At 56.8% G+C, this 26,976-nt stretch overlaps 2 protein-coding genes across 2 annotated transcripts; both read left to right on the top strand.

Moving 5' to 3' along the window:
- Nucleotides 1-548: 548 nt before the first annotated feature.
- ZPR1 (ZPR1 zinc finger) lies at nucleotides 549-5,460 on the top strand. The gene is made up of 14 exons (XM_026107483.2): nucleotides 549-742; nucleotides 898-1,059; nucleotides 1,389-1,479; nucleotides 2,002-2,072; nucleotides 2,247-2,333; nucleotides 2,418-2,540; nucleotides 2,741-2,794; nucleotides 2,976-3,042; nucleotides 3,474-3,544; nucleotides 3,875-3,964; nucleotides 4,092-4,202; nucleotides 4,384-4,470; nucleotides 4,642-4,707; nucleotides 5,147-5,460. Exons 1-14 carry the CDS (start codon nucleotides 620-622, stop codon nucleotides 5,279-5,281), a joined length of 1,338 nt encoding a protein of 445 aa, XP_025963268.2. The 5' UTR covers nucleotides 549-619; the 3' UTR covers nucleotides 5,282-5,460.
- BUD13 (BUD13 homolog) lies at nucleotides 5,436-14,122 on the top strand. The gene is made up of 11 exons (XM_064524171.1): nucleotides 5,436-5,731; nucleotides 6,476-6,566; nucleotides 7,144-7,228; nucleotides 7,390-7,447; nucleotides 8,171-9,237; nucleotides 9,586-9,917; nucleotides 10,219-10,327; nucleotides 10,828-10,966; nucleotides 11,346-11,530; nucleotides 11,922-12,003; nucleotides 12,504-14,122. The coding sequence occupies exons 1-11, from the start codon at nucleotides 5,436-5,438 to the stop codon at nucleotides 12,595-12,597; spliced, it is 2,538 nt and encodes an 845-aa protein (XP_064380241.1). The 3' UTR covers nucleotides 12,598-14,122.
- Nucleotides 14,123-26,976: the final 12,854 nt, after the last annotated feature.

Here is a 26,976-nt window from a genome sequence, read left to right as displayed (position 1 = left end):
GGTAACGTGGGGCCATGGGGCGACACGTGGGACATGGGGAAGCGTGGGGGGCACATGGGGGATCACGAGGGACATGGGGGATCAAATGGGACATGGGGGACACGGGGCACCCTGTACACAGGGGGACCTGGTTGACCTGGTGCCCGGGGTGACCCTGGGCATGGGGGGACCCGGGGATGGGGGGGGACCCTGTACACAGGGGGACCTGGGGGAACAGGGGGGAGGGACCCTGTACACGGGGCGGGGCCCAGGCCTGGGAGGATCCTGGACACCAGGGACCTGGGGGATGGGGGGAACTGGGGCCCAGGAGGACCCTGTACACGGGGGGACCCGGTGCCCGGGGGGACCCTGGACACAGAGGACCTGGGGGAATAGGGGGGACCCTGTACACGGCGGGGCCCAGGCCCGGGAGGACCCCGGACACGGGGGACCTGGGGGATGGGCGGACCCGGGAGGACCCTGGACACGGAGGGACCCGGGGGCGTGGCCGCTGGCCCCCCCCCCCGCCACGTGACCCCCGTGGCGCACATGGCGCACGGGAGGGGGGCGGGCGCTCCTGCGCGTGCGCGGCGGAAGCGCTTCCGGGTCGGGGCCGCCCGGCGGCAGTGGCAACGGCATCATGTCGGCGCTGGGGGCGGTGGAGGCGGCGGCGGCGGGGCCGCTGTTCCGTCCGCTGGGCGCCGAGGACGGCGAGCAGCAGCCGGCCGAGATCGAGTCGCTCTGCATGAACTGCTACCGCAACGTGAGGCGCCGCAGCGGCGGCGGGGGGCGCCCCGGGGCGGGGGGTGACGTACCCCGGCGGGGGGGGGGGGGGAAGGTGTCCGTTGGCGGAACGCGTCCGGGCGGGCCCGCGCCCCCCGCGCGCAGCGGTCCCGCAGGAGGCCCTTCCCGCTGCAGGGCGTGACGCGGCTGCTGCTCACCCGCGTGCCCTTCTTCAAAGAGATCATCGTCAGCTCCTTCGCCTGCGACAGCTGCGCCTGGTCCAACACCGAGATCCAGGCGGCGGGCCGGATCCAGGAGCAGGGCGTGCGCTACACCCTGGCCGTCACCTCCCGGCAGGTGAGCCCCGGGCCCCCGCGCCGTGCTGCACCTGCGATCGGCAGCATCCGCTGGGCTCCTGCCAGCGACGCGGGGGCCGTGAGGAGTCCGCCCCTCCTGCGGGGCGGTGGGACGGGAGTTGGAGCTGGGCCGCAAATGATCCTTGGAAACGTAGCTTCAACCCTGGCCGGGCTGTTTGTCCCAGCGCTGTGCCGCAGTGAAGGGCAAGGCTGCTAACGCTGCCCCTAGACTGATACAGCTCGTTTGGCACCAGCTGTGTGAACACTGAGTGTGTGGAAGCTCCTGGTCCTTTTGGGATATTAATGCTGCTTGTGCATTGCTGTGTGCAGGATATGAACAGGGAGGTGGTGAAGACTGACTGTGCCACGACTCGAATTCCCGAGCTGGACTTTGAGATCCCTGCGTTCACCCAGAAGGGAGGTGGGTATGTGGCTGGTGCTTGCTGGGGCGTGTGGTGGTGCCCTGGCTGGAGCTTTGCTTTGGTGGCTGCCTGGAGACGCCACAGCGGTGCGGGGGCACAAGTTTGGTGACACAAGGAGCTCCGTTCCCTCCCTGCGAGCCCACAACATCCTACTGCTGGTGTCAACTAGCATGGTTGACCCCGCAGTGGGAGAGAGGTGTGGTGCCTCAGCTCAGAGCCTGCCTTCCTAACACATTCCAGAGGAGCGTCTTTCTCATGTGGGGATTGTGGTGTCTGTCCTCTGGCAAGCGTGTAAGGTTTCTGGAAGGAGATAGCGCTGTCAAAGCAGGAACAGGACCAGAAATGGGGAGGGCAATCAAATAGCACCTCCTGAGGACTTGGCTTCCTATCTGTCGGATCGAATAAGCCTGAAATGGCTCATCTGCAGAGGCTGCCAAGGATCGGTGCGAGCTGGCGGGATCAGTAGCCCTGCTGTGGTGTGCTTACTGCTGCTGTTGCTTCTGGTTTCTTTCCATTTCAAGTTCTCACCACCATCGAAGGGATAATTGACAGAGCTGTGGCGGGCCTGGAACAGGACCAGCCTGTCCGCAGGGTAAGACGCTATGAAAATGGAGTCTCTTAAGAGACACTTGCTTGGCAAACTCTTCCTTTGTTACTCCTGTACCTATTGGGTACCTCAGTATTTTGGGGTTTTTGGTTTGTGCCACTGACAGCACTGTCTTAAGTTCTGGCCAGACATCACTCTCAAATGTCTCCTGTTTCGCAGGCAACGGACGAAGAGGTGGCAAGTAAAATAGATGAGTTCATTGGTAAATTAAAGCAGCTCAAAGAAGTACATTCCCCTTTCACCTTTGTAAGTACTTGCAAGGGCGCAGACCCTTTCCTACAGGGCGTGGGCTGGCTTCCCAGCGCTGCCTTTGGCTCTCTCCTCCCGTAGATCATCGATGATCCTTCAGGGAACAGTTTTGTGGAGAATCCTCGTGCGCCACAGAAGGACGAAGCCCTCGTGGTGGCTCATTACAAGCGGACTCCGCAGCAGGCTGCCATGCTGGGGCTCGGGGTAACGTGGGGATTTTGTGCTCCCTTCCTGCTGGGCAGCGCCGTCCCCCGGCCGGCCAGCCCCTGCGCTTGCTGGGCCTGGGGGCAGCCGGAGAGCTGCGGAGGGGCTGAGCCCTTCTCTGCCTCGCTCCCCGGGAGACCCAGGTCTGGGAAGCGGGTGCGGGTATGAGTTAATGCTGCGTCTGGTCTCTGCTGTTGCAGGCAGAGGAGGCGAACGAGACGCCAGCTGATTCCGTGGAGGACCTGAGGAACGAGGTGAGTGACTCTGCAGTGTGACGGCCGCTGTGCCCAAGCGACTTGGCATGCAGGACAGCTGCCTGGCTCATCTCGCGACGTCTGTACGCGATAAAGTACACGTGGCCGCTGAGGATGCGGTGCTGAGCGGCCTTCCTTCTGTCAGGGTCATGGCTCTGTGCTTGTCCTCCCTGTGATCTAGGTACTGCAGTTCAACACCAACTGCCCCGAGTGCAATGCTCCAGCTAACACCAACATGAAGCTAGTGCGTATCCTCTGAGTGGTGGCGTGGGTGCAGACCGGCACCTTCTGCTGGAGGCTGTGCAGAGGCCGGGGCGAGGGTGAGAGGCATGCTTCGTTCTGACCTGGACCTCTCCTGCTGTGTCAGTAAGGCACAAACAGTTTGTTTCTAGCAGAGCTGTGAGGGCGTGAGTCTGTCTCGGTGCTGCTTCTGACTTAGAAACATTACCTGTGATTTCTCAGGAAGATGCTCTGGCTGGGAGAGTGCTGTAATTTGACCCTGGATATGTATGTTTGTTTTCAACCATGCTTCAAAACCTGTCTGTGTGCGCTCCAAGGAATGGTGTGTTCTTTAGAGGGCAGAACTGGCAGGGCTGCAGCTGAGGTCTGTAGACAGAGCACAGGCCCCCTCTTAGGGTTTTTCAATTTTTGATGACTTTTCCTTGACTGCCTGCTCCAGAAATCCCACATTTCAAGGAAGTGATTATCATGGCCACCAACTGCGACTCCTGTGGGCACAGGACAAATGAGGTGAGCGGAAAACCTCTCTTCTGACCTCTCTCCTGGGGGGTGTTCTCCTGTGCTGTCGGGGGGAGGTGTTTCTCAGACTCCCTGGCCTCTGCTCCGTGCTCTCCAAACGTGGCTGCGTTCAGCAGCTGGGAGAGCTCCAGCCTCCCGAAAGAGGGTCATCCACCTCCAGACCTCTGCTGGTTCCTTGGGTTAAGTGTCTCCAACTCTGCAGTGGCCTTTGGACTGCAAGGTCGGAGCTGCTGGGGTAAACTGCCTTTAAAGCATCATTGCGGACTGGTGTAAGTACATACCTCTGGTCCTGGAAGCTGACTGCCAGCGTTCAATGCCTAGGTTAAATCTGGAGGAGCGATAGAGCCGCAAGGCACCAGGATTACCCTTCGGATTACAGACCCGTCAGACATGACCAGAGACGTCCTGAAGGTAAGGTTTGCCTTCGGCTACCTGCCTGCCGTGCTTTGTGGGCTCCTGCCCGTCAATGAGCACCGCGGCAGGACCGTCTCAGGGCGCGGAGGCCTCCCCGGGACTTAGGCACCGCACTCTGTTGCAGTCGGAGACGTGCAGCGTGGAGATTCCCGAGCTAGAGTTCGAGCTGGGAATGGGAGCGCTGGGGGGAAAATTCACCACGCTGGAAGGGCTCCTGAAGGACATCAAGGACCTGGTGAGTGGTCGTGTGCCGCCAAGTTCAGTGCTGCCGTCAGCTCGGGCTCCCGCCCGAAGGGCAGTTCCTGACGTCAGCGGAGCTCTGTCCCCTCCTGTCCGTGCCGGCCTGCCTGTGGGGCGCTGCGCTGTGGGCCTGGCTTTCTCGGGCCCTGGCCAAGCGAGCGGGTCTGCTCTTGCAGGTCGAGAGAAACCCCTTCAGCCTGGGGGACAGCTCCGCTCCGGGCAAAGTGGAGAAGCTGCAGGAGTTCAGCAGGAAGCTGCTTGACGTAAGTGTCCTCTTAACTTTCAATCAGCTGCCATGTGGCTTTCACCACTGTCACTGTCATTACAGAGTAGGCTTAACGGGACTCCTAGGCGAATATCACCTTACCTTCTCTTTTTTGAAAGTGCTGAAAGACCAGGGAGCCGTAACGCGTTGACAAGCTCTCTTTCTGCAGATCATAGAAGGGAAGACAAAGGCTCACTTCGTGATGGATGACCCTGCAGGCAACAGCTACCTTCAGGTATTGCACACTGGGAAGATGAACTTCTTGAAGTCTTCTGAATAGCGTGGGAGGACACATGCCAAGGGAAAAATTCACTTGGGCTTCCTTTCACGGATAATGAGTGGGCTGAGAATGGGCTTCTGGGGCTGCACGTCCCAGTTTCTGTATGCCTTGCCCTGCAAAGGGAAATTGTTGGTAAGGTTGTGGGAAGGAAGATGGAAGCGGTGCCTGCTCTCTGCAGTTGGAGCTTGGAAACTGGGAATCTGGGGGGTCTCAACTGAGGTCACGCTGTCCTTGGAGATATGCAAAGTTTGTCTTCTGTGCAGTGGTGTGGTTTAAACCTTGTCTGAAGCTCCTAGCCACTGGAACTTGCGCGAGAGCTTGTAGCCTCTGCTAGTGCCTGAGATTTTGATGAGGCCAAAGCAAAAAAGCCTTTTTTTCCCCTTTCCCGTGGCAGAACGTGTACGCCCCAGAAGCTGACCCGGAGCTGAAGGTGGAGCGCTACGAGCGTACTTTTGAGCAGAACGAAGAGCTGGGCCTGAACGACATGAAGACGGAGGGCTACGAGACAGTGGCAGCCCCGGCGCGGTAGCGGCGCGAGGAACAGCTGCGCGTGCTTCGCCCCCGTTCCTCCACCGCTCTAAGGAACGGGACTGTAGGGGGGGTCCGGGCCTGCTCCCCGCGGCGAGCAGGGCTCTAAGGGGCAAAAAAGCGGCGGCCCGGCCGTGTTTCGGCGGTGTATTTACATGATTTTGAGGCATTTAAACGCGCCGTGCTGCAGTCCCTGTTTTGTCCATGCGTCTCCCAGGCCCCGCCCCCTCCAGGCGGGCCCCGCCCCTTCCCCGTGGTCCCGCCCCTTCCGCTCGCGCCGCCGCGGCGTGTCCCTGCGCGCTCGCCGTCCGAGGCGGAGCGCCATGGCGGCGCCGGGGCTCTCCAAGGCCGAGTACCTGCGGCGCTACCTCAGCGGGCCGCCCGCCGCCGCCGAGCCCGCCCAGCCGCGCCGCCGCCGCAAGAAGAAGCCGCCGGGCGGCGGCAGAGGCGGGTGAGTGCGGGGGAAGGGGCCGCCCCGCCGCGGCCTGCGGGCGCCGCGGCCTTCCGGGCTTCTCCCGCCCCGCGTCTTTCCCTGGGCAGGGCAGGGCCGGGCCCGCGCCCCCCCCCCCCCCCCAACCGCCCCCGTCGCCGGCCCCTGGGACCTGCCGTAGCTTCCCCCGGCGCTGAGAACCCCTCTACCCACCGCTGGGACTTCCCGTAACCACCCCCGGGGCCGCGACACCCCCCCCCCACCACTCCTGAGATCTCCTACCGCTGCCCACGGGGCCGAAATTCCCCCGTGTACCCACGTTTAGGACCCCTTATACTTGCTGTGGGGCTGGGACCCTCCTGTAACCACTCTTGGGGCCAGGACACCCCTGTACCCACTCCTGGGACTCCCTGTATCCTCTCTCGGGGTTGGAGTCTTCTCTGTAGCTGCCCCTGGGGCTGGGGTTCCCCTCTATCTGCTGCTGGACCCCCCATAACTGCCTCCAGCGGCAGGATCCCCCCATTCCAGACCCTGGGGATCCCACCAAACTGCCCTCAGGGCTGGGACCTCCTAACACCAGCCCTCGGGGCTGGGAGCTTCCTACAGCTGCTCCCAGGGCTGGGGATCTCTCCATAACCGTCCCCTGGGTCTGGGAGCCCCCAGTGCCCACCCATGGGCCAGCCAGCAGCAGTCGGCCGTGCCAGTGCTGGCAGTGGCCCTTCCTTGCTGATGCCCTGGCGTGGGCCCCTCTCTCCCCACCGTCAGGATGCGGATCGTGGATGACGATGTCAGCTGGAATAGCATTGCTGTGGTCCAGGAGAAGGAGGAGGAAGAGGATGAAGGGGACATGCCTGTGGTGAGCACTTAGGCGCCAGAGGACTGTGCTGTCAAACGCAGTTTCACGAGCTGTACCTGTCCTCCTCGGGGTCCCCCTCGTGTCCCTCTTTGGGAAGCGCTTGCCAAGCCCTGTCTCCCTACCTCGTTTGCCGAGTTCTGCAGCAGAGGTGGGTGAGTTTACCTGGTCTAACAGCAGGGAAGTTGAACTAGCTCACTGCAGATAAAGGTAGTTTCTGTGTCAGGTATTTATATTTTGGAAAGCCTTACAAATACCAGGAGTCTGTGACAGATCCAGTGCAGTGGTTCTTAACACTTTAAAACAGCCACTTGGGATGAGACAAAAGTTCCCGTGCGACTGACTGCATGTGCTGAACGCTGCGGCTTGGCTTGTGGCATGGGCTGGAAATCTAGGCAACAAAGAAAAAGGTTGAAGGCAAAGATTTTGGAAGGTTTTTGAAATCAGCATGTAAGAAAGCAGCTGAACAACGGTTACGTATCAGTTGCCAGCCAGTACAGATGTACTTCAGTATTTGTTTCAGAGAGTAGAAATTCTTTTTTGTTCAGCCATGTTGTTTACTTAGGTATTCTGTCTTCAGGTGGCAGAATTTATCGATGAACGTCCAGAAGAAGTGAAGCTCATGGAGGAATTCCGATCAAATACTAAATGGAAACTTTTAGGAGGTGAGAGACCTTTCTCTGATGTCTCCCTGGATGATTTACTGTTCTGAACAATGAAATTGCAAGGTGATAATAACACTCGTTAAAGAATTTTTTAAATGCTGAAAAGATCAGGAACTACAGAGAAACCTAGTGATGGTGATTTTCTGTTTGTTTGTCTTTAGAACAGAATGAAGATTCACAAAGCTCGGATCTTTCAGTACCTGCCAAATTTACTACAAGGTATGGGGCTCCAACTAGAAATGCTTTCATTGGTTAATCCTTATTTTCTGATATCGACTGTCTCATTCTGCAGTTTCAAAGTGCTTTGCTATGGAGTGTGAGAAGGAGGATATGTAGAGATTCCTTTTCCAGTGTTGAGTTACCTCTGCCTGGGGGATAAAGAGTGACAGATAGCACGTTGTTTAGTTACAACGAGTGCTATCTCTGTATGTTATGTGAACAATTATCCCATGATCCTTTGATCTTAACAGAAATCTGGGTGATGACAGGCTTGTAAGCAGACCTGGAACGCAGTGAGGATGGTGGTGGTATACACGTCTTTCCTGAAAGCAGCTGTAGGATGTTCAGTGGTCACAGGGAATCCAGGCTCAGAGAGAGCTTGGTGGGGTATTTTATTGCGAGAAAATGATGTTGCAAGGTCACAAAATGGACTTTTGGTCTGAGTGTTGCAATAGTTCCTGGAAACTTTAAAATGATTCTGTCTGAGCTTTCCTCTGACCCAAGTTGTCTCAGAGAGTTTCTGGGATCTGCTTTGGGAAGTCTGTGGCTCAGTGATGCAGTTTACTCTATGAATATGGATTATATTTCACATTCAGAAAGTTGTTCTCATCTTTCACACCTACTGGTAGCTTTACAGATCCCATTTAGTTTTTGTTTCCAGTCTGGAGACAGCAAAACCAAAGAAAGTTAAAGCCTCATGTGAAAATTCCCCTTCCTTCCCAGGAAACAACGCCATGACTCCGTGGACGACTCACCACTAAGGCGACTGCGGCACGACTCCCCAGATCCGTCCCCTCCTGGGCAAGAGCAACGCGACATCCCCAACCTGTCACCTCCCAAGCGACAGCGCCACGACTCCCCCGACCTCTCCCCGCCGAGACAGAAACGCCACGGCTCCCCTGACCTGTCACCTCCCAGGCGACAGCGCCACGACTCCCCTGAGCTCGCCCCGCCGAGACGGAAACGCCACGACTCTCCTGACCTGTCACCTCCCAGGCGACAGCGCCACGACTCCCCTGAGCTCGCCCCGCCGAGACGGAAACGCCACGACTCCCCTGACCTGTCACCTCCCAGGCGACAGCGCCACGACTCCCCTGATGTCTCCCCGCCAAGACGGAAGCGCCACGACTCCCCTGACCTGTCACCTCCCAGGCGACAGCGCCACGACTCCCCTGACCTCTCCCCGCCGAGACGAAAACGCCACGACTCCCCTGACCTGTCACCTCCCAGGCGACAGCGCCACGACTCCCCTGACCTCTCCCCGCCGAGACGGAAGCGCCACGACTCCCCCGACGTCTCCCCGCCGAGACGGAAGCGCCACGACTCCCCCGACGTCTCCCCGCCGAGACGGAAGCGCCACGACTCCCCCGACGTCTCCCCGCCGAGACGGAAGCGCCACGACTCCCCCGACGTCTCCCCGCCGAGACGGAAGCGCCACGACTCCCCCGACGTCTCCCCGCCGAGACGGAAGCGCCACGACTCCCCCGACGTCTCCCCGCCGAGACGGAAGCGCCACGACTCCCCCGACGTCTCTCCAAAGAAAGTCAGTTCAGCAATGGGAAAAAAAGCCTGCAAAGCCACAGACAAGTTGCTGTCAGGGGGAGTCCCAGCAGAGCAATCTCACCTCAAGCACAGCTCCTCTGACAAGCCCTCTTCACGTCAGAAGGGGAATGTTACTCCTGATTTGTCCCCTCCCCGGAAAAACAGATATGATTCTGACCTAGACTTGTCACCACCTCGGAAAAAGAGGCCCGGGTCACCTACTCTGAAAAAGCCGAGTAGAACTAGAGGTGAGCGTGTGTAAGAGTTTCTGTGTACTCTCTCTTGTTCATTGCTGGTTGTTAGGCACCTCTCTACAATCATGCTTGCACGTGCCTGAGAGGTGAGGGTGTAAAGTTTAAAAGCCTGTCCAAAAGGAAAACTAAGATAAACCATTCCCCCAAACAATGCACATTCAGAAGGAAGAGAGTTTAAAGGCTGTTGTCATGTACTGTGACTTTTCCCTACAGCTCATTTTCTTTTAAGGTCTTGCTTTTTCTAGAAGTGACCTCAGGTACCACCAGTAGTGGTACTAGTAGTTCTTTCACGGGGCTGCAGTCGTAATTCTGTGATTTTAATTAGTATGTGTCCTGCCACAGGTGCTTCTCCAGCCAGTAGAAAGCTCAGGCAGATTCCCTCACCTCAGAGGTGCTTGAGACATGACTCTGATTCTTCATCTCCACGGAGGAGTTCCCGGAACGCCTCAGATTCGGACCTTTCTCCCCAGCGGAAGAATCGCAGGCTAGGCGTGTCACGCCATGACTCCCCTAAACGCGGTCCTCTTAAAAAGAATCATAGGAAGCCTTCAGACTCCGATTCGTCTCCTCCACGAAGGACGCTGCCAGCTGGAAAGGAGCAGGACGGTTCAAGGAGTCCTCCTGACCTCTCGCCTCCTCGTCGCCACCGTGACACTGAGGAATCTTCCAAGAAGGTAAAGGTTTTGTCTTTCCGTTTTATCTGTGCATTATTTCCTGATGATGGTTAGGAAACTTGAAAAGTCCAATGTCTTCTAATTTGTAAAGCAGAAACTTCATAAACCCCATGAATGCAACTGTGCCAGACTCTCTGCTCCCAGTAAGAAGCACGAGGCAGACATGAGAAGGAAGCTCTGTTGTCTCAGCTGTGTCTCCTGAGACTCCTTTTCTGACTGCAGGGCATCCCCTCATTATGCCTCTGGATCACCAGACAGCTCTCAGCTAGTAACAAATATGATTTTTCTGTTTGATTTGCAGGCAAACATGATGTTATCTGGGAGCAAAGCTGGGTTGGTGTCAGCTGATGTGCTGCGGAGGGAACAGCAGGAGCTCAAGAGACACGAGAGAAATAACAAGCACTTGGAAGGTAGGGGTCTGAGAAAGCCGGGCGAGTGCCGCCTTGCTTTGTGCTTACAGCTGGCTCTGGAGGCTGTATCAGGCCCTGTCTTAGAGTGCTGGGTGTTAGGGTGTTGCTGGAAAGCATCCCTGTGGAGTAGGATCTAGACATGCTGATGGATCCCTGTGGGTAGGGTAAGGGACCTCTGAAATAAAAGATTTATAAACAGTGATTTCAAAGCAATGCCAGTGAAATAATAGGCAGGGTGAGAAGCTTTTGCTCTGTCTGCCCCAGCTGCAAGTCCTAATCTGAAAAAGCTGACTGATACTCAAAAAGTAGGGGCAGCAGCTAAGACCAAAAGCTGTGATCTTGCCTGTTACTGGCAGGTGAGCTCTTTCAAAGGCTAGAACTTGTTTTTTTAAAAAAAAGGGAAGAAAAAAAAGCTGAAATGAGTTGCAAGTAGGCATTGAGCTGTCTGGAGACTGTGAAATGTTCTGAAATGAGTGACTTGGAGTATCTGCCATTTCCAGAGGAATCCCGGCACTCTGAGACCGTCTTCCGAGACAAGTCAGGCCGCAAGAGGGACCTTGCGCAGGAGCGACTTGAGCAGAAGCAGAAAGCTGAAGTGAAGTCTGAGAGAGATGAACAATATGCCAAATGGGGAAAGGGGTAAGGGTCTCTACTCGCTTACCTGTTCTTCAGGCCTTGCGTTACGGCTTAGGAATTTCCACTCCCTGCTCTTCAGCCCAGGTTTGATACCACCAGAGGTACTACTTACGGTGGTGGCTTTAGTGGTGTATCACTGTGTCACTTCCCGGGGTCAGATACTGAAGGGTAGTAATGTTATGGATTTGAGCCTGTGACTGGGACACCACATGTCCCATTATATGTCTTGGAGACCCCTCAGACTGTCTTGTGCACCGCTGGATGTGGGTCGGGAATGCTGCACACGTGCCAGTTCGGCATTGTGATCAGTCATGCAAGCAGAGCAAGTCACAGTGCGGAATTGCTTGGGTTTGGGGATGAAGCTTTGTGTTTTTCTCTTCAGGCTAGCTCAGGGGAGGCAGCAGCAGCAGAATGTGGAAGATGCAATAAAAGAGATGCAAAAGCCATTGGCCCGTTATATTGATGATCAGGATCTGGATCGAATGCTACGAGAGCAAGAGAGAGAAGGAGACCCCATGGCTGAATTCATCAAAAAAAGGAAGGCCAAAGAGAACAAAGACAAGAAAGGTTTGGATGTTAAGATACACTGATATGGTTTAAGGCCTTAGGGGAGTACAAATGCAGCTGCTGTTGAATTCGTAGCATAACACTGCCACAGCAGCTTAGTCCTAAAGGACTCCTTGTCTGGAGTTAGTGCAATAGCAGTATTTGCTATTGTTGGCTTGTTACTAATACCTGCTAATATTATTTGTTACCTTAGAGAGCAGTATCCAGTGACCTAGGTAACTGACAGACTTAGATTTGATTGAATGTATTTTCAGGTGTTTCCTCTGTAAGCTGCAGTGGGCTGTAAAACAGTTTGCACGTTACATCTGTATATACCTTTTAGGTTGATGATTATGTGACCCTATGATAGTGCTGAAGTAGTAATCAGTTTTATTGCTGTTTCTGTCTCTAGAGAAACCTAGGTACAATGGACCAACACCTCCACTCAACAGATTCAATATATGGCCTGGGCATCGCTGGGATGGTGTGGACAGGTATGTGTTCTGACGCATTTATGTGATACAATAATAGTAAAAAGAAATGAGCCTCAAAGAGTTTACAGTGTGCAGATTCCCAATTATCAGATGAATGAGGTTGTTAGCAACGCTAAGGTTGAACATGCTGATTTGTGAATGGGTGGTTATACACGCTTGTCTGGGACAGAAGGGAGCAAGGCTCAAATCCCATGAGGTCCTTTGAGGCCTTTGGTGGCTCTGACGAAGGACTGAGGGAGCATGTTGTGTACTGTATGTTGCCATGGAGCACTGCGTCTCCTGGTTGGTGCTTTCAGCAAGGGGATGGGCAGCTTGTATAGTGCGAACACCTAGTAGCAGGTGGAGAGAGACCCACGCAGCCCACTGGCTGCAGGTCACTGAACTGTCATCAGAAATACCAGCTGTTGGTATGAAAAACTTGTGATGTCTCTAAATTAAAGTTTCACTGCTTGGTAAAACCTGTCACAGCAGTCCGTGCTCTTCTTGGTATTCCTTTGTAGGTCCAACGGATTTGAGCAGCAGCGCTTCGCCCGGATAGCCAGCAAGAAGGCAGTTCAGGAGCTCGCCTACAAGTGGAGCGTTGAGGACATGTAGACGAGAGAACTAACGGTGTGAAACGGAGCTCCTGAATCAATGTTACGGAGGTTCATGTACTGCCACTGCCAGAGCTGTAAGTAATGGCTCGCTCTGCCTGGACCAAGTGCCATCCTCAACATTCAGTGTCCCAGTGGGGAGGAGAGGCTGAATTTAGAGGGGAGCTTACGGTGCTCCTGAATGAGGGTTTCCTGTCACCCAGAGGGGATGAACGCAGAGAACGTCAGCAGCGTTACTTGGAGCAGTGCAATGGTTGAATGTGCTGGAGAGGTGTGGTGACTGCTGCCTGCAGAAGTACTTCTGCTCCCTGGCATGAGGTGCTGCGCACAGATTGGTTCCTGGCCTGTTTATTTGTCTTCTCACAAACTGTATAAACTCTATGCGTAGTTGTTTTCTGCCAAATGCTTTGTCCTCTGAAGATGGTTCACAAATTTTCAGGTGTCCTAAATCTCAGGTTTCTTCATGGTTAAAGTATGTTGAAAAAGCAGTCACTGAAGAGCTACCTTGTCCAGTAGTTCAGCCTGTTCCAGAATTCAGTTGCAGTTTCAGCTGTGGGCAAATTCTTCCAGAGAGCAACTATCCCCTAAAAGTACTTAATAGTGTGAGCTGATTTGCCTCTGGGCTGATATCCGATCTCCCTCACGTCCTTGCTAGGAAGCCCAAAGTGCTTCTGATAAGTGTATGTGGTTATCATGCCTTCTAGTTCATGGAGTCCCTGACTTGCAGTGAAGTTTGTAAAGCTAAGCCTCTCCTCATCCTAGTCCAAGTTGTGCTGGATGAGTCTGTCTGTGGCAGGAAGCCGCTCGCTGTATGTCACAAATGTTCTCTGCTATAAGAGCTGAGAGAACCTGCAATGTCGTATGTGACAACAAAGTTTTTAGGAGCCCTGGCAACTCTTTGGTGGTCAGTTTCTTCTGGAAAAATACACAGGGGATTTAAAATGTTTTCCCTGACTTACTTTCTTTGGAGTATCTCCTGGCCATGGATTAGTGCCCGCAGACTTCTCTCTGAAGAGTTGCTTAGAAGCAGTTCCTTAGCACTGCTGCCCGGAGGCTTGTTTCAGTGCGAAATGTAACCCCTCTCGTGATCAGATTGGTCTGGGCTTGGAGCTGGAGGCCAGAGAGTTGCACTTGATCTCAGCTTGCAAGAAAGCACTTCTGGAAATAAATGCAGTTGTTCTTGTTTATGTACCAGAGAGCATCTATTAAATGCAGCCAGCAGTTTCCAGGGAGATCCCTTGTCATTAACAGGGTCAGGGGCCAGTCATGACAGTAACTCTTTGCAGTGATTCTCACAGAGAAGGAGAGGGTATGGGTGAGAAGTACAGTGACAAAGTTCTCTCTGGAATTTGCGAGTCTTGATACTTTCTTCCCTGTTTTTTAATTCACTGTGTTACATTTTTAGCAATTCTGGAATCTGTGTGTACACTTGTAAATAACAGCTTTCTTTTTTACTTGATTCTGTGTGTTGCTGGATTTTTTTCTAAAGCAGAGACAAGGAGAAATAAATAAGTGTCAGCCTGCTAGTAAGAGGCTTGGGTATAATTTCTTCCGCTGCCATCACAGTCTGTGCTTTGCTCAGCCATACAAATTGTGCTTCGCTAACATCTTTTTTTCAAAGTCTGTTGGTAACTATCCAGGCTAAAAGTGGGAACTTACTGGACCCTAACTGCACTGACAGTCTTTCCTGTATTTATGGGGCAGTCAGTTAAGCTTCACTGCATCCTTTGGGCACGGATCGTCTTCTGTCACCGCTTGCAAACGCGTAAACCATGGAGTGTTATACATAGCCACTGACTGAGGCCAGGAGAGGAACAGAGAGCTAAGCACCATTTGCAGATCTCATGGGAGTGAGCTGTGTTTTTACTTCAGTAATGAAGGTTGGAGAAAGCACTCTGAGCAGGTGTCATTTTTGCGGGCCCGAAGGTAATGTCAGGGAATGCTTTGCTCACCTGGGCCCTATCCTAGGCAGGAAAAATAGTTTGGGAGTGCGAGGCAGCAATGGGAGTTCACACTACAGTGGTACTTACTGCAATGTATTAAAAACGTGCACTTTATTCATAGGTGTTTTCCAGATACATTTTCCCCTTCTATCACCAAGATCCTAATTTTTTCCTATAACTAACTTAAAGCTGTTGCAGCCTTGAAGAAGAGTAGAGATATGTTTGATATGTGCTCATTTTTGCTTTTACCTAGTGGAGAGCTTCTGGACATCCAAAAAAAAAAAAAAAAAAAAAAAAAGTACTACAGAGCTGTTGAATTTACCTTGGTAGAGAGCTGTTGCCCTGGTTAGATGCTCGTACCTTCCTATCCATGGCTTAGGTGAGAGTATGCTTCCATCTTACAGAGAAACAGAAAACTGCAGCTGGCTAGCAAGGGTGAAAGTCAGGAATATTAGCTGCCATTTAGGAAGGCAGAGCCATTTTAATGCTGGTACTAAGCACAAACAATTTTTGTCATCTGAAAACAGCATAAGCTTCTGCTCTTAAAACTTACTTTGAAGGTTGCAGTTTTAAAATTTTAGGTAGAGGTACCTCCTGTTTGCTATTGCCAGGGGGACCTTACCACAGAGTTCACTACAGTACTGAATTTATACAGTGCATCTACTATATTTATATTACCAGATATTTTCTTGCTGAGATCCATCTGTGCAAAAGAACAGAGTACAGGAAGGCTCAGATGGTGCAATTCTAACATTAAAGTGCAACCTATCCTTTTGTATTGTTCCCTTGATGCAAATGAGCAAATATATAACGATGGTTGATCGAGATGCAATTGGGCTAAGGAAACATGGAATCTAAAGCACTTTTAAGCTTCAGCGGGGACAGGAGAGCTGCCTCTTCCCTTCTGCTGCTGCTGAAGCACACGCGTCTGCAGGGACGGAGGTTGGGAGCAGCATTAGCGTGCAGACGACCCACGGCCCTTGGTGCGAGACTGCCGCTGAGCGCCTGCTGACGCCACCGCTGCGAGGTGCTGCTGCAGATCCCCGGGGCTCTGCTGCCTGGGGAGCTCTGCCTGCAGGACTTGCCGTGCCTGTTGGAGAGACCCGGCGTGAGCAGTCACGAGGCCGCCGCTCCGGCTTGCGGTTCTTCGCCTGCTCTGCTCTCTGGGGTAGGGACGTGGCGTGCGTGGTGCTTTGGCTCTCAGACGTGGCCTGTAAACCCAAGCTGTCTGCGGGGATGCAGGTGCTGTGATGCAGGCCGGGACCCTCTCCTGCCGAGCGATGCAACGAGAGGCACCAGCTAGCCGGACAGCCCAGACCTGCCCTGGCGCGGGCAGCGCCTCAGCGTCCTTCCTGGTGCTGAACTCGCCGCAAAGGTAGTTCGATTTGAAGGAGGGAGGATAATAGGAAGTGGCTCTAGGGGGACATTAAGACTTGACAGTAAAGAATTGTGAATACTTTTCCCCTGTAGTTTCAAGGTCAGCTGCAGCCTGGGGCGCTCAGAGTGACTGCGAAGGAGCAGCCTGCGTACACCGTTTGCAAATACAGAGCACAGCTGATCGTACCTCTTTTGCAAGGGTTGCAGGGACCTGGCTTGGGTGTTCGCTGCAAGTGTGAATGCTTGGTTATTACCTAATACAGACAGCGTGGGATGCAAAGGAGCTGAAACTGTGCTGTGACTGACAGAACAATATTCGCAAGACATTGAACTTTGGCAGTGAGAGGAATGAAGCAGCCTGTGGCTTCCTGCGCATCTTGGAGGGAGAGCAAGAGGGAGGTGTTGGCAGGACTCGCTCCGAGCGCTTGACCCTGCGGAAAGCCTCAGGTGGCCGCAGGAGGTTTAGCAGCCTCCCTGCGCATGTCTGCGTCCCTGCGTCGCATCCCTGGAGGCCCCTGCGCCCCTTTGGGATGTGGGGCGGGTAGGTGGGTCTTTAGCCGGTACAGTCCCCTGGCTGGCCCTGAAACAGGGCTGAGGCTGGCTGGGAGCAGCGCGCCCGGTCCCGGGGGCATGGGGACCCGGGGAGGTGCCTGGGGGCCGGGGGTCGCAGCCCTGCTCATCCCCAGGCCTGGCGCAGGGGTGCTGCGGGGCTGTGCTCCGTGTCCCCCGCAAGGTCAGAGCCCGGCCCTGCTCCCAGCAAACTGTCCCTCATACACCTTCCTCTTCCTCGCGGATCCTGCCCACGCACGTGCCCACGTGTGCGGCTGGGGCGGAGGCACGCGGGTTTGTCCCGCTGCCCTTGGTCTGCGTCCTGCTGCGCCGCGGCTCCCCGGCCCCGGATGCGGCTGTGTTTGAGTGTTTTTGGCAGCGGAGAGATTGGAAAATGCTCCGGGATCCTCTGGGATGAGAGAGGCGAAGGAGATAAAGCCAATGACACTGGGAAGCGGATCTCTGTATTATTGTTTCTGGAAGGACAGCAGCCCTGGTCCTGGCATTAAAAGAGAACTTTGATTAGCTTTAACCAGAAAAAAAGAATATTAAAATCTTAATTTAATTTAAAACACTGTCATTCACAGTCATGGCAAACACAGAGCAGAGTAATTATTATGCAAATTAGGCAGATAGAAAAATGATTAATAATTGCACAAATTAAAAATTATTGTAAACATCCTGTGACTAGTGATAAGTCCGTGAGGAGTGTGTGTGCAGGAGGCGACGTTGCTCAGCCAGCTCCTGCATCCTGATTTTCTCATTAGTGGGATTTAATTAGCAAATGATGCGAAAGAGCCAGGCGGCAGTTGGGGGAGGTCGAGGGTCGGCGCGGGCCAGCGCTTGGTTTCGGATGACGGGAGGAAAATGCCAGCCTGGCTGCTGGGGTTGCCGGGAGGGAGCTTGAACTGAGCTTGAATCCGGCTCCGGGCTCTCAACTCTGTTTGGGAAACTTTGCTTGCAGGGAGGCTGCTTTCCTGGGGCCGGCTGCTCGCGGGGTTTGCCCCTTCCCGGGCCGCTGCGGACCCCCGGGGCGAGCGCGGGGGCGAATCCTCGGCCGCGGGAGGGAGCGGGACGGGGCGCGGCTCACCCCCCTGCGCCCGCCTCTGCCCGCCGCGGCGGGCGTCACCCCGACCGGCCCCCAAATGGGCATTTAATAACTGCCGGTGGAGCTTGCTCGCTCTAAGAATTAATGAGCTTATTTGTCTGGCGTTTTGCTGCTAATTGCATAACATTATTTTTTCCCCCCTGTTCGACTGTTTTACTTTTATACTTTTGACAGTGAGCATGATAATAATAATAATAGGCTTACACTGGCTAATAGGCTTACGTGGTGCATTATTCATGTCAAGGACAAGCAATTAAGCTTGGCCTCACACATAATAATTAGATTTTTGTTGATGAGCTCATCTGTAACGCGTTCAGTTAAGATGAAGAGCTGCACTCGTGGCGTGCGACACCCCCCTCCCCACGACCTCGGCCCACTCGCGGCAGCTGGGCCGGGCCGGGCCGGGCCGGGCGCGACGCTGCCGCCTCCGCTCTGCGGCAGAGGGACGCCGGGCCCAAGCTGCCCCGGGCACCGGAGCAGCCGTGGCTCCCCTGCGCGGTGGCGGGCCGCAGGGCGAAGCGACGGCCCGCTGCTCCCCCGGGCGCCGGGCTTCGGTGCTGCCGCGCTGGCGGGGGACGTTTCGGGGCCGGCGGATGAGCCACGCTGCTCCGCAGACCTGGGGGCCTCTTAACCGTTGTATTGGCTAAGGGAAACGTGGAGGCTGGCGCGGTGCTCGTGGGGCTGCCTGGCCCGCGGGGCGCCTCTCCCCATCCATCACCGCCCTGTCTGACACCCTGCGCTCGCCTGAGCTCTGCGGTTATCCGTCATCTCCTCGAGTGGCTCCTCCGAGCAGATGCTCGGCAATTACGGCCTCGGCTGCGGGCGGCAGGGAAGGCAAACGGGGTGCCAAACTCTGCCGGTCGTCAGCAGCCTCCCTGGTGCCAGCCACCGCCCTCGGGGCCGTCACGGCGGCCGGGTCCTGCCGAGGGCTGCGGGCTCTGGCTGCCGCCGGGCGGGAGCGGGGACCGCCGGCTAAACGAAACCGTCTCGAGCGAGGGAAGGGCCCGTCCCTGCTGGGAGGTCGCCTCCGGCCCTGTCTCCTCCTGCGCCCGCGGGGCAGACATCCATCAGCGAGGATCGATGGAGGTGGATGTGGCTTCTCCCAGCTCTCAGCCCCCCCCCTTTTTTTTTTAATAGCTCCAATAAAGCGGGTTCTGGCAAGTGACACGTTATTGTAACTGTTTCCTGCTGAGATCGCCTATTATATTTTAATTAAAAAGAGCCCAAGATTTGTCATTTTAATTTTTCTCTAAGTGGCAGCGGCTCCAAGTCGCCGGTGCTTGGCAAAGCCTGATGGCTCCATAAATTGTCCTGGGCTTTCAGCGGGAAGCGCCGGCGAGGGCCCGAGCGGCAGCCGTGCGCGGGAGGATGCGCGGCGCTGGCGGGCGAGACGGGGCCCTGGCGCTGCCGGGGGACACGGGGGGACACGGGGGGACACGGGGGGACACGGCAAGCCCTGGGGCCAGGCTCTGCTGGCAGCGCCTCCCGCTCGCCCCGTGCTCCCCGAGCAGCCTGTTTCAGCCGGGGAATCGGGATTTAAGAGCCGGCTCCGTCCCCGGGCTGGCGGCGGGGCCGGGAGCAAACACCACCGAGACTGACAGGTTGGTGATTGTATATGCATATGTGCACTTTTCCTAATTATGGAATAATTAGGGACATGCAGAGATAAAAATTACTAATAATATTTACTCTAGACTCTCCTTTTCTCAATAACCTCTCTCTCTGGCTCGTTCTCTCAGTCTTGGTGGAAATAACTTTGCAGATCCCGGCTAATGAATATTTGTAAATGCAAGAACATTCAGCGCTGGAATATCCAGAGGGCATCCTCTCCCTTCCCGGTAATTTTTTTTTACAAGATATTCAATATTTATGGTTCCATATCCTTGTGAAGAGCAAGAGGCACCCGCAAACCCCGAGGAGCTTAGAGTCTGGGGATATTTATGGCGCTTCCTCTTTTCCTTTTCAATTACAAAGACACCTCACATAATTAAGTGCTAATAACCTTGTTAATCTAAAATTGATACTCTTTCTCCTGGCCATCTCTTAATAGAATTAAAAACAGATTAATAATCAACGATGGGAGACACTGCACGCAATTAGAGAAGAGGGATGGGGTGCCGGGACGGTGGCGCAGCCTCCCAAACTTCTCGCCGTGGTTTCTCCTCCCGGGAGCCGCGGCGGCGCTGAGCCCGGCTGCGCCGGCCGGGGCAGGATCAGGCCGCCGCTCCGCCAGCCGCGCGGACGGGAAGATGTGTTTCTCCTCGTTCTCTTTACGCGGTTTAAATTTTCAAGACAAACAGCCGTGTAACACCATCTCCTAATGAAACTGTTTTATGTTAATTAATTATGTATCAAGGCTCATTCTCATGCGCAGCCCAGCTCTGCTTCCCCTCCGCCGAGCCTTTGATCTGTCAAAGGCTAAACGGGAGATAAATAATCAAATTAAAAAGCAGCCTGGATGGAAATAAACACATTTAAGATGTGTTATCTCGTGCTTAGAGCAAGGCACTGAGTAATGGGACCCCTGCTTCTGCCTGTGCTCGGCTGCGGCGGGAGAAGCTGGCAGGACCTGTCCCGCCTGCCTCGGTTTCCCCAGCTCGGGGATGCGGCACGCCGTGGTCGTTTCCCATAGGAGACGGAGGTGGTGAATGCCTTTTTTTTCCTGCCCAATAATGGTAAAAAATTAAAAACCTGCAGTGTTTTTTTTTTCCAGGCCGTGGAGCGTCTCCTGGCAGATCCAGGCCAGGGCTGGTACGTGCCCACGGTAGTCGGGATGTCAGCGGTGGACGCAGTTTCGGGGTAATTTAGCAGAGTCTCCAACCGTTTGTTACACCGAAGCGGAGGCAGATGTGCATCCATATTCATTTTGGAGTAACTTCAGAAATTATAACTCCACCAGCCAAGCCAGCCCCGCGCAGCGTCCCTGCGTCCCGATCCCCGCTGCTGGATCCCGTCAGCGCTGGCCGAGGTGTACCGGCGCCAAGGGCCCCTCCGAGGGATGCGCAGCTACCGCGGGCCTCTGGACCGAGCCGCTGCGGCGCTGTAAATCCGGTGTTATTCTAACGGTAAACCCCCTACAACAGAAATCACGGATTATAATTGTGCAGTGCTTTATGGCCGTCATAAAATTGTAATGTTACAGCCTGCACGTAATTACCGGCTAATAGATTTCTTGTTAAAGGCCTTAAAGCAGAGAAGCGCCCCGGTTTGCCACGCGCCAGCGACCGAGCAGGCGCCGGGGCTCTGCCACCGCTTTTGCACGTGCCGGCGGCGTGCAGCCTCGTCGCGGTGCCTCGGCCCGGCTGCTGGCCTCTCTGCCCGCTTTGCAACGAGGATGCTTGCTCGCAGCTGCAGGGAGGCTCCCGGGAGCCGGCTTTAGCATCGACGAGCCCCGTTTCGGGGAGGGGGATTAGAGGCACTTGGCTGCTGCTTGCGCCGCAACCGCTGTCGTTTGGCTCTGGCTCCGCTCCCTGCGCGCTCGCTGGGACGCCGGGAAGCGGCACGCCTGGAGGTGATTCCGCCAGCAGATTAGGAGGGAGTTTATTGCATTTCGTCGGCTCCTCTTTGGAGCGCCTTGACGGCGGTGTTTTTATCGGCTTCTCTCCGGGTGCGCGTGGGGCGGGCCGCCTTCCCGGCCAGCACCGCGACGCGCCCGGGCTTTGCAGCTCGGAAAGAGCAATCGCAGGGCGCCGGGGCACGGGCGCACGCCGCAGAGCCGGCGCAGGAGGTTGCCGTCCCGCAGGAGAAAAGCACCATCGCAGCCGGGCTCTGCGGGTGGGGCAGCGAGCCCCCTCCCCGGCTGCCCCCCCTTATCCGCGGGCTCCCCTGCGCCGTCTCGCCCCGCTGCTGGGGGCGAAGCTGAGCGCGGTGCAATCGAAATGAGAGCGGGGAGCATCGTCCCCCGCGGTCTCGCCCCAGGCCCTGCCTTTGGGCTTCCGACGGCTTCTCTCGAGCGGCGTCGGTTCTCATTAACCTGCGCATCGAAGCCGTCGCTGCCGAGCACGCTCGCGCGACGCACGCGGAGCCGGGCTGCCTTGGCAGCCTCCCCCTCCCTCCAGGCTCTATAAAACGCTGTATAAAAGGGATGCAAAGCCATCGCGCTGCAGAGTTTGATTTGCCCCATCAGGGCCCCCTCTGCTTCTGCTACCGCGAGGCTCCGCGTTTCCCCGCTCTGATCTACCTCGGCTCAGCGTCCCTTGAGCTGACTGATCAGGTCAGCGCGTTTTTAACACGGCATAGGAAATCTTTATGTTTTTTTGTCAGACTCATCCTTCTCCCCGCTCCCTCTGTGGCAGGCTGACTTATTTAATGCTGAATATTAAGCAGGGATGTTTCCCCTTCCCTGGGCTGCTGACTGGGCACTTCGGGTCTGGGAGGACTGGCAGCTGCTTGTTCTTGGAGGTGGGTGGAGGCGGAACCCATAATACCGAGCAAATTACGCACTTACGGCTAGATTTGCAGAAGAACTGAGATCCCACTTAAAGGCATTTAAGTAAACAGGCCAGATTTGCTGAAGTGTTGAGCAGCCAATGGCTCTGCTGAGACACAGCCAGGACTAAACGCTTACCCGCCGCTGTGAAAGCAGAGCGCTTCCGCCTCTTTACACGTCTCGGTAAAATCTGCTGAAGTCTGGAGGTTTATTTGCATCCCTAGAAATGGTTCTCTGCCAGCGTGGAAAGAAAAGCGCAGAACAGTGGGAAAAGAGAGTCTGGGGGACTGTGTGCACGACCCTTAGCTGGCTTCACCCAGCAGCACCCAGACGTGCAGGAGTCCCCGGCCGCGGGAGCCGCTTCCCGCAGCAGGGATCGGCGCCTCCGCGGTGCCAGCGGGGCGTTTTCCCGGCTTTATGGTCCTCTGAATACGGCGACGAGCGGGTCGCGGGCCGTGCCGTCCGTGGCACGCTGCTGCTGGGTGTCGCAGCTGGCGTTTTCCGTTTCTGGTGCCGTTTGCCCCGTGCGGGCAACGCGCGGCGCTGCCTGAACCCGGCGCTGCCGGACCGAGCGCCAGGCCAGCAGCGGCCGCGCAGGGCTTGGCCTCTAATTGCGAAGCAGCAAACATATGTTGGCGGTCGTAGGTCGCGTGCGGCGATTATCACACGACAGGTGACTAAACACAAAGGGCTGCTTTGTGTATCAGGGTTTATCTTTTCCATTAATGGCTTTCTAAATTGGTGGCAGTGGAGCAAAAAAACCCAATTTGAACTCAGAGCATGCATGATTACTATTGTAATAACCTTGGCTAATAAGAATATGATGTGGTGTTAGGCTGGGAAAGAAAACACATTTCTCATTAGCTTTTTGATTAATTACTCCACCTAATTTCCTAGGGGGACATGCCTGGGACTGATTGCCTTTGCTTTTGACGCGTGGAAGTGGTTTACCTTAACTTAATAATTTGCTCGGTGACATTTTAATGGCAGGCCTCAATGAGTCTCCGCTCGGCCGGAGGGCAGGGGCCGCGCGCACTTGCTGCTGCCCCGCGGGGGCACCCGGGGCCTCGCGGCGATGCGGGGGCTCGCGGAGGAGCCGCTGCCGCGGGGCTTCGCGTCCCCCGCGGGCGGGAGCTGCGCGGCGGAAACGCTGCCGGGCTCCGCAGCACGGCCGGGACACGGGGACGGCGGATCCGGCGCGCTCCGTGCGGGCCAGGGGGGCTCCCGCCGCCGGGCCGCGTTGGGCCCCCGCCGAGCCCTCTGCTCGCGCGCGGCCGGCGGCGGCGGGCGAGGCGTCGTTTGGTGGTACGTACCTGCGAGCCTGACGCTCGCACAGCCGCTGCCGCGCCTCGCGCCTGCTGCCAGGACGCCAGCTGTTCGGCGGCGTATGTTTACGTGGCTTGGAAGCAACCGGTTTCCTCCCTTGCGTTCTGATATAAATATTTTACAGGAGCTAAAATATTCAAAGATTGTTTGATGTTGCCACATGGAGCGGTATCAAATGAGGGCTGGAAGGAGGGAAAAAACGAGAGGGAAGCAAACAGAGATGCATTTGTTTCCGTTGCAGAAAATTGAATTATGCTCCGCGTTTCTGCATCATAAAATCCCCCAGAACAGTGATCTCTGTTTATCGTTGCAGGAGGAGATGCCCGGCTGCCGCCTTCGCGGCGTAAGCACCGTCGGGGCCGGGAAAGGCGCGCGGGGAGGCTTCCCATCGCTGGGTCGTGAGCGCTGCGCCGGGCTGGGGAGGGGGCGGCCCGGCCGGGGCGGGGGTCCTGCAGCCCGGGGCTGCCAGCCGCGGGGCGTCGGTTTGCAGACAGGGCTTTTTTTTTGCGCGAGGCGCAGAAAAGCGGCCCCCTGACAGGTGGCACCCTCCAAGCGAGGCAGCTTTGGAGCCAGGTGCTTTTATGCTCCAATTAAAACATTGGCGAATCCCTACGAATTCCCACTAAATAAAATGTCAGGGTAATTCCGCGTCTCGCCCTGCTAGCGTGACATTTCCGCGGCTATTGTTGGAGTGCTAATTGCACGCTGCTGCGAGCGGCTCGCCGCGGGTCTCGTCTGCCTGCGCTCTCGCTTCGGCGCTGCGGACGACCTTTATCCCGCTGTTTGCCCGCGCTCGCTCCCGTCGCCTCCCGACACGAGGAGAAATCGGGCCAGGCCCTCGCCGCACGGTTCGGACGCGTTGGCTCGGGACGGTCCCACGCGCTGGAGGGATGCAAGTGAGTCTCCCCCGCTGCCTGCCACGTGCAGCGGCTCGCGGCAGACGTCCCCTCCGTGCCAGGCCCGCGTGGGGCCCGGCGGCCCCGATGCACGCGGCCGAGAGGCGCGAGGGCCCCTGCGAGGCGCCTGGCGGAGGATGACGCAGTCGGCCGAGCGTGTCCTGAGAGCGGACGGGATTGCAGCCCAAATCCTGCCCTCCCGCGTGGCCGTGGCCGTGGCGAAGCCTCCCGGGCGCCTGGCTGCCCTCGCCAGCTCTGCGAGGTCTGTGCGACCGCGACGATGCAGGAAGGATGCCCGCACACGAGCGAAACCCCCGTCGCTCCGGCAGTGGAGAAGCTGCCTCCTCCCGCGCTGGTCTTGCCATCAAACGGGGCGGGCAAGGAGCAATCCGAAAGAGGCCGCTCAAAAAGTAAGAAAGCAAAGTCCCCGCTGAAGCGCAGCGGGGTTTGAGCGGCAGGGAGGTCGTTCCCACGCGTCACGCCTCGGCACGCCGGCCCCGTGATGGGCGCTGACACCGCTGTCCGGGGCGCCGGGAGGAAGCAACAAAGTATTTATGTTTCCATCTGAACGCACGGATTAAAGCAGACACTTTAATCTATTCAGCAACAACTCAAGGATTAAAAAGTTGCAGGCAAATCACAGTCCTAAATTGGTAATATATTTTTCCTTGTCAGTTGACAAATCATTTTATAAATCTATTCTACAGCTTTACGTGGTCCCCGTCTGAGTTAGGGATTTGCCAACTTCTAACCTGCTGTTTCTCGCAGCTTATTCTGCACACATCCTCGGGGGGAAGCACGGCGGAGACGCCTGTTACGAGTGTAATAATTTTCCCAGTTGTACCGGTTTTACTCGCTTTGTGTTGACCCCAGCCAGAGTTACACCGCGGGGTGTCAGAGCCGCGTGGTATTTATATTTACTCTCTTGCTCAAATGATGGTTTCCTGCAGTCACTCACGTTTTATTCCTCCTCGTCGCGCAGCTCTGCTCGCAGGCTCTGCTTCAGCCTCCGGGCTGCTCAGGGCGAGGGACGCGGAGGGACGGCCGCTCTGCCCTGCCTTAGCGCCCGCCCTGCATTGCCATGGCTGGCGAGGGCTCGTATGTGCCAGAATGTTTCTTTTTCAGACAGAGCAATTGCCAATTAGCTGGTGAGGAGCTTTACCCCTAATCCCTGGGCTCCCGGGAGGGAAACGTGGCCGCTTGCCGTGGGCGCGTGTGCATGCGTCCGCGGCGAGCGCGTTGGGACCGCACCGTCTGGCTGCTGGAAAACAACGAGCAGGTGCCCGGGCTGGGGAGCCGGTAGCTGCCGACGGACAGATCTACATGTTGCCGCACGTGTGCGTGGAAGCAGCAGCCTGCCCGGGCCGCGGCGGGGTGGGAGCGGCGCGCGGAGGAGGGAGGTTTGCGGGAGGCCGCGGCGGGAGCGCTCGCTTAGCCCCTCGCTGGAGGAAGCGCTGCGGTGACGTCTGAGCCGGGTCTGCAGCTCGGCGCGGCGAAGCCGGTGTTCTCTCGCGAGGCCCCGTTGGGATAAACGCGGAGACTTGTTGCAGAAGCCTCGGCCCGCTCGGCAGTGCGGTGGTGTGGGTGCAAGGAGGCCGGGCCCCGGGGCGAGCAGGAGGAGACGTGTCCCCATCCCCATCCCTGCCACGGGCAGCTTCCCGCTGCCGCAGCTCTCCGCAAGCCGCCAAGGCACACGCGCGCCCCGAGATGCAAAACCCAGCGGTAAAATATTATTCCTGTTTCACAGGTCACTGGCTTTATTGCTTTCTAAGCTGAGCGTGTCCCTGGCAGGCAAGGCGTTTTGCCTCGGCTGCGCTCCGGTGCCCAGGGCTGCTCTCTCCCACCGTGGCACGTCGTTAGGAAGCGCGCATCGTTAGCAAGCGTGCATCCTTCGGAAGCGCACATCGTTAGGAAGCGCGCATCCCTAGGAAGTGCGCATCCGCAGCCTCCCGTTGCCAGGGAGACGTGGCCAGGGGACCGCCGGGCTGCAACGCCGGAGGCGCCGCGCTGGGGCTCCCTCCCGCGAGCACCCGCGGGAGACGCGGCGGCTGGGCAAGCGAGGCCTCGGCGCGGAGCCCCACCGGAGCCTGCTGCCGGGGCGGCACGGTGCTGCCGCCGGCGCGGTCCCTGCTCCGGGGCTGGCGCAGGTCGGGGTTTGGTCCCGGCATCGCCCGCGTGCCGATAACGTGGTCGCTGCGCCCGCGCGGCCAGAGCTGCCGTTAGTGGCTGCGGCACCGTGGCGAGAGCGTCACGGGCACACGCTCGGTCCTGCTGCAAAGGGAGCTTTCTTTTGCGAAGCAACAAGGATGGGTAGGAAGAGAAATAACGCGAGTTTGACGGCTGGGGCCAAATCTCAGACACCAGCGGCGCATCGAGCGCTTTCGGGGGGAGGCTGAACACGGTGCTGTGCTGGCGGACGGGGCGGGCAGCTGGGCCAGAGGGCAGCTTGTTAAAGGCGTTAGGCAGTCGCTGCAGAGCAGGTGGGGCTTCCCTTTTGCTCTGAGCCTCGTGCCGCGCTCGCCAACACCCCACGGCCATTCAGCGGGGGACGCGCGCGGAGCAGGGACCGGCGGTGCGGCCCTGCGGTGCCCTTGCCCTGCCGGCTGCCCGTGGCTGTGGGCCGAGCGGCGACTCGGGGGCTGCGACGAGTGCGAAATCCGTCCGGGCAGCCGGAGGGTCCCTCGCGGCCGTAATTCAGAGCAGCAGGATGCGGCGGGGAGAAAGCGCTAAATGCAAGGGGATTTTTCTGTGT

Source organism: Dromaius novaehollandiae, chromosome 21 (assembly GCF_036370855.1).
Source record: "Dromaius novaehollandiae isolate bDroNov1 chromosome 21, bDroNov1.hap1, whole genome shotgun sequence".
NCBI lineage: Eukaryota > Metazoa > Chordata > Aves > Casuariiformes > Dromaiidae > Dromaius > Dromaius novaehollandiae.
The sequence above is the reverse complement of the archived record's forward strand: the minus strand, read 5'-3'. Positions and strand labels throughout refer to the sequence as shown.

Bases quoted from the DNA above. Each gene is read 5' to 3' on its own strand.
- ZPR1 (XM_026107483.2), top strand. From the start codon at position 620: ATGTCGGCGCTGGGGGCGGTGGAGGCGGCGGCGGCGGGGCCGCTGTTC. The intron at 2,073-2,246 runs GTAAGACGCTAT...CCTGTTTCGCAG, and splicing joins AGGACCAGCCTGTCCGCAGG to GCAACGGACGAAGAGGTGGC. The intron at 4,471-4,641 runs GTAAGTGTCCTC...CTCTTTCTGCAG, and splicing joins TCAGCAGGAAGCTGCTTGAC to ATCATAGAAGGGAAGACAAA.
- BUD13 (XM_064524171.1), top strand. From the start codon at position 5,436: ATGATTTTGAGGCATTTAAACGCGCCGTGCTGCAGTCCCTGTTTTGTC. The intron at 9,238-9,585 runs GTGAGCGTGTGT...GTCCTGCCACAG, and splicing joins AAAGCCGAGTAGAACTAGAG to GTGCTTCTCCAGCCAGTAGA. The intron at 10,328-10,827 runs GTAGGGGTCTGA...TGCCATTTCCAG, and splicing joins AAATAACAAGCACTTGGAAG to AGGAATCCCGGCACTCTGAG.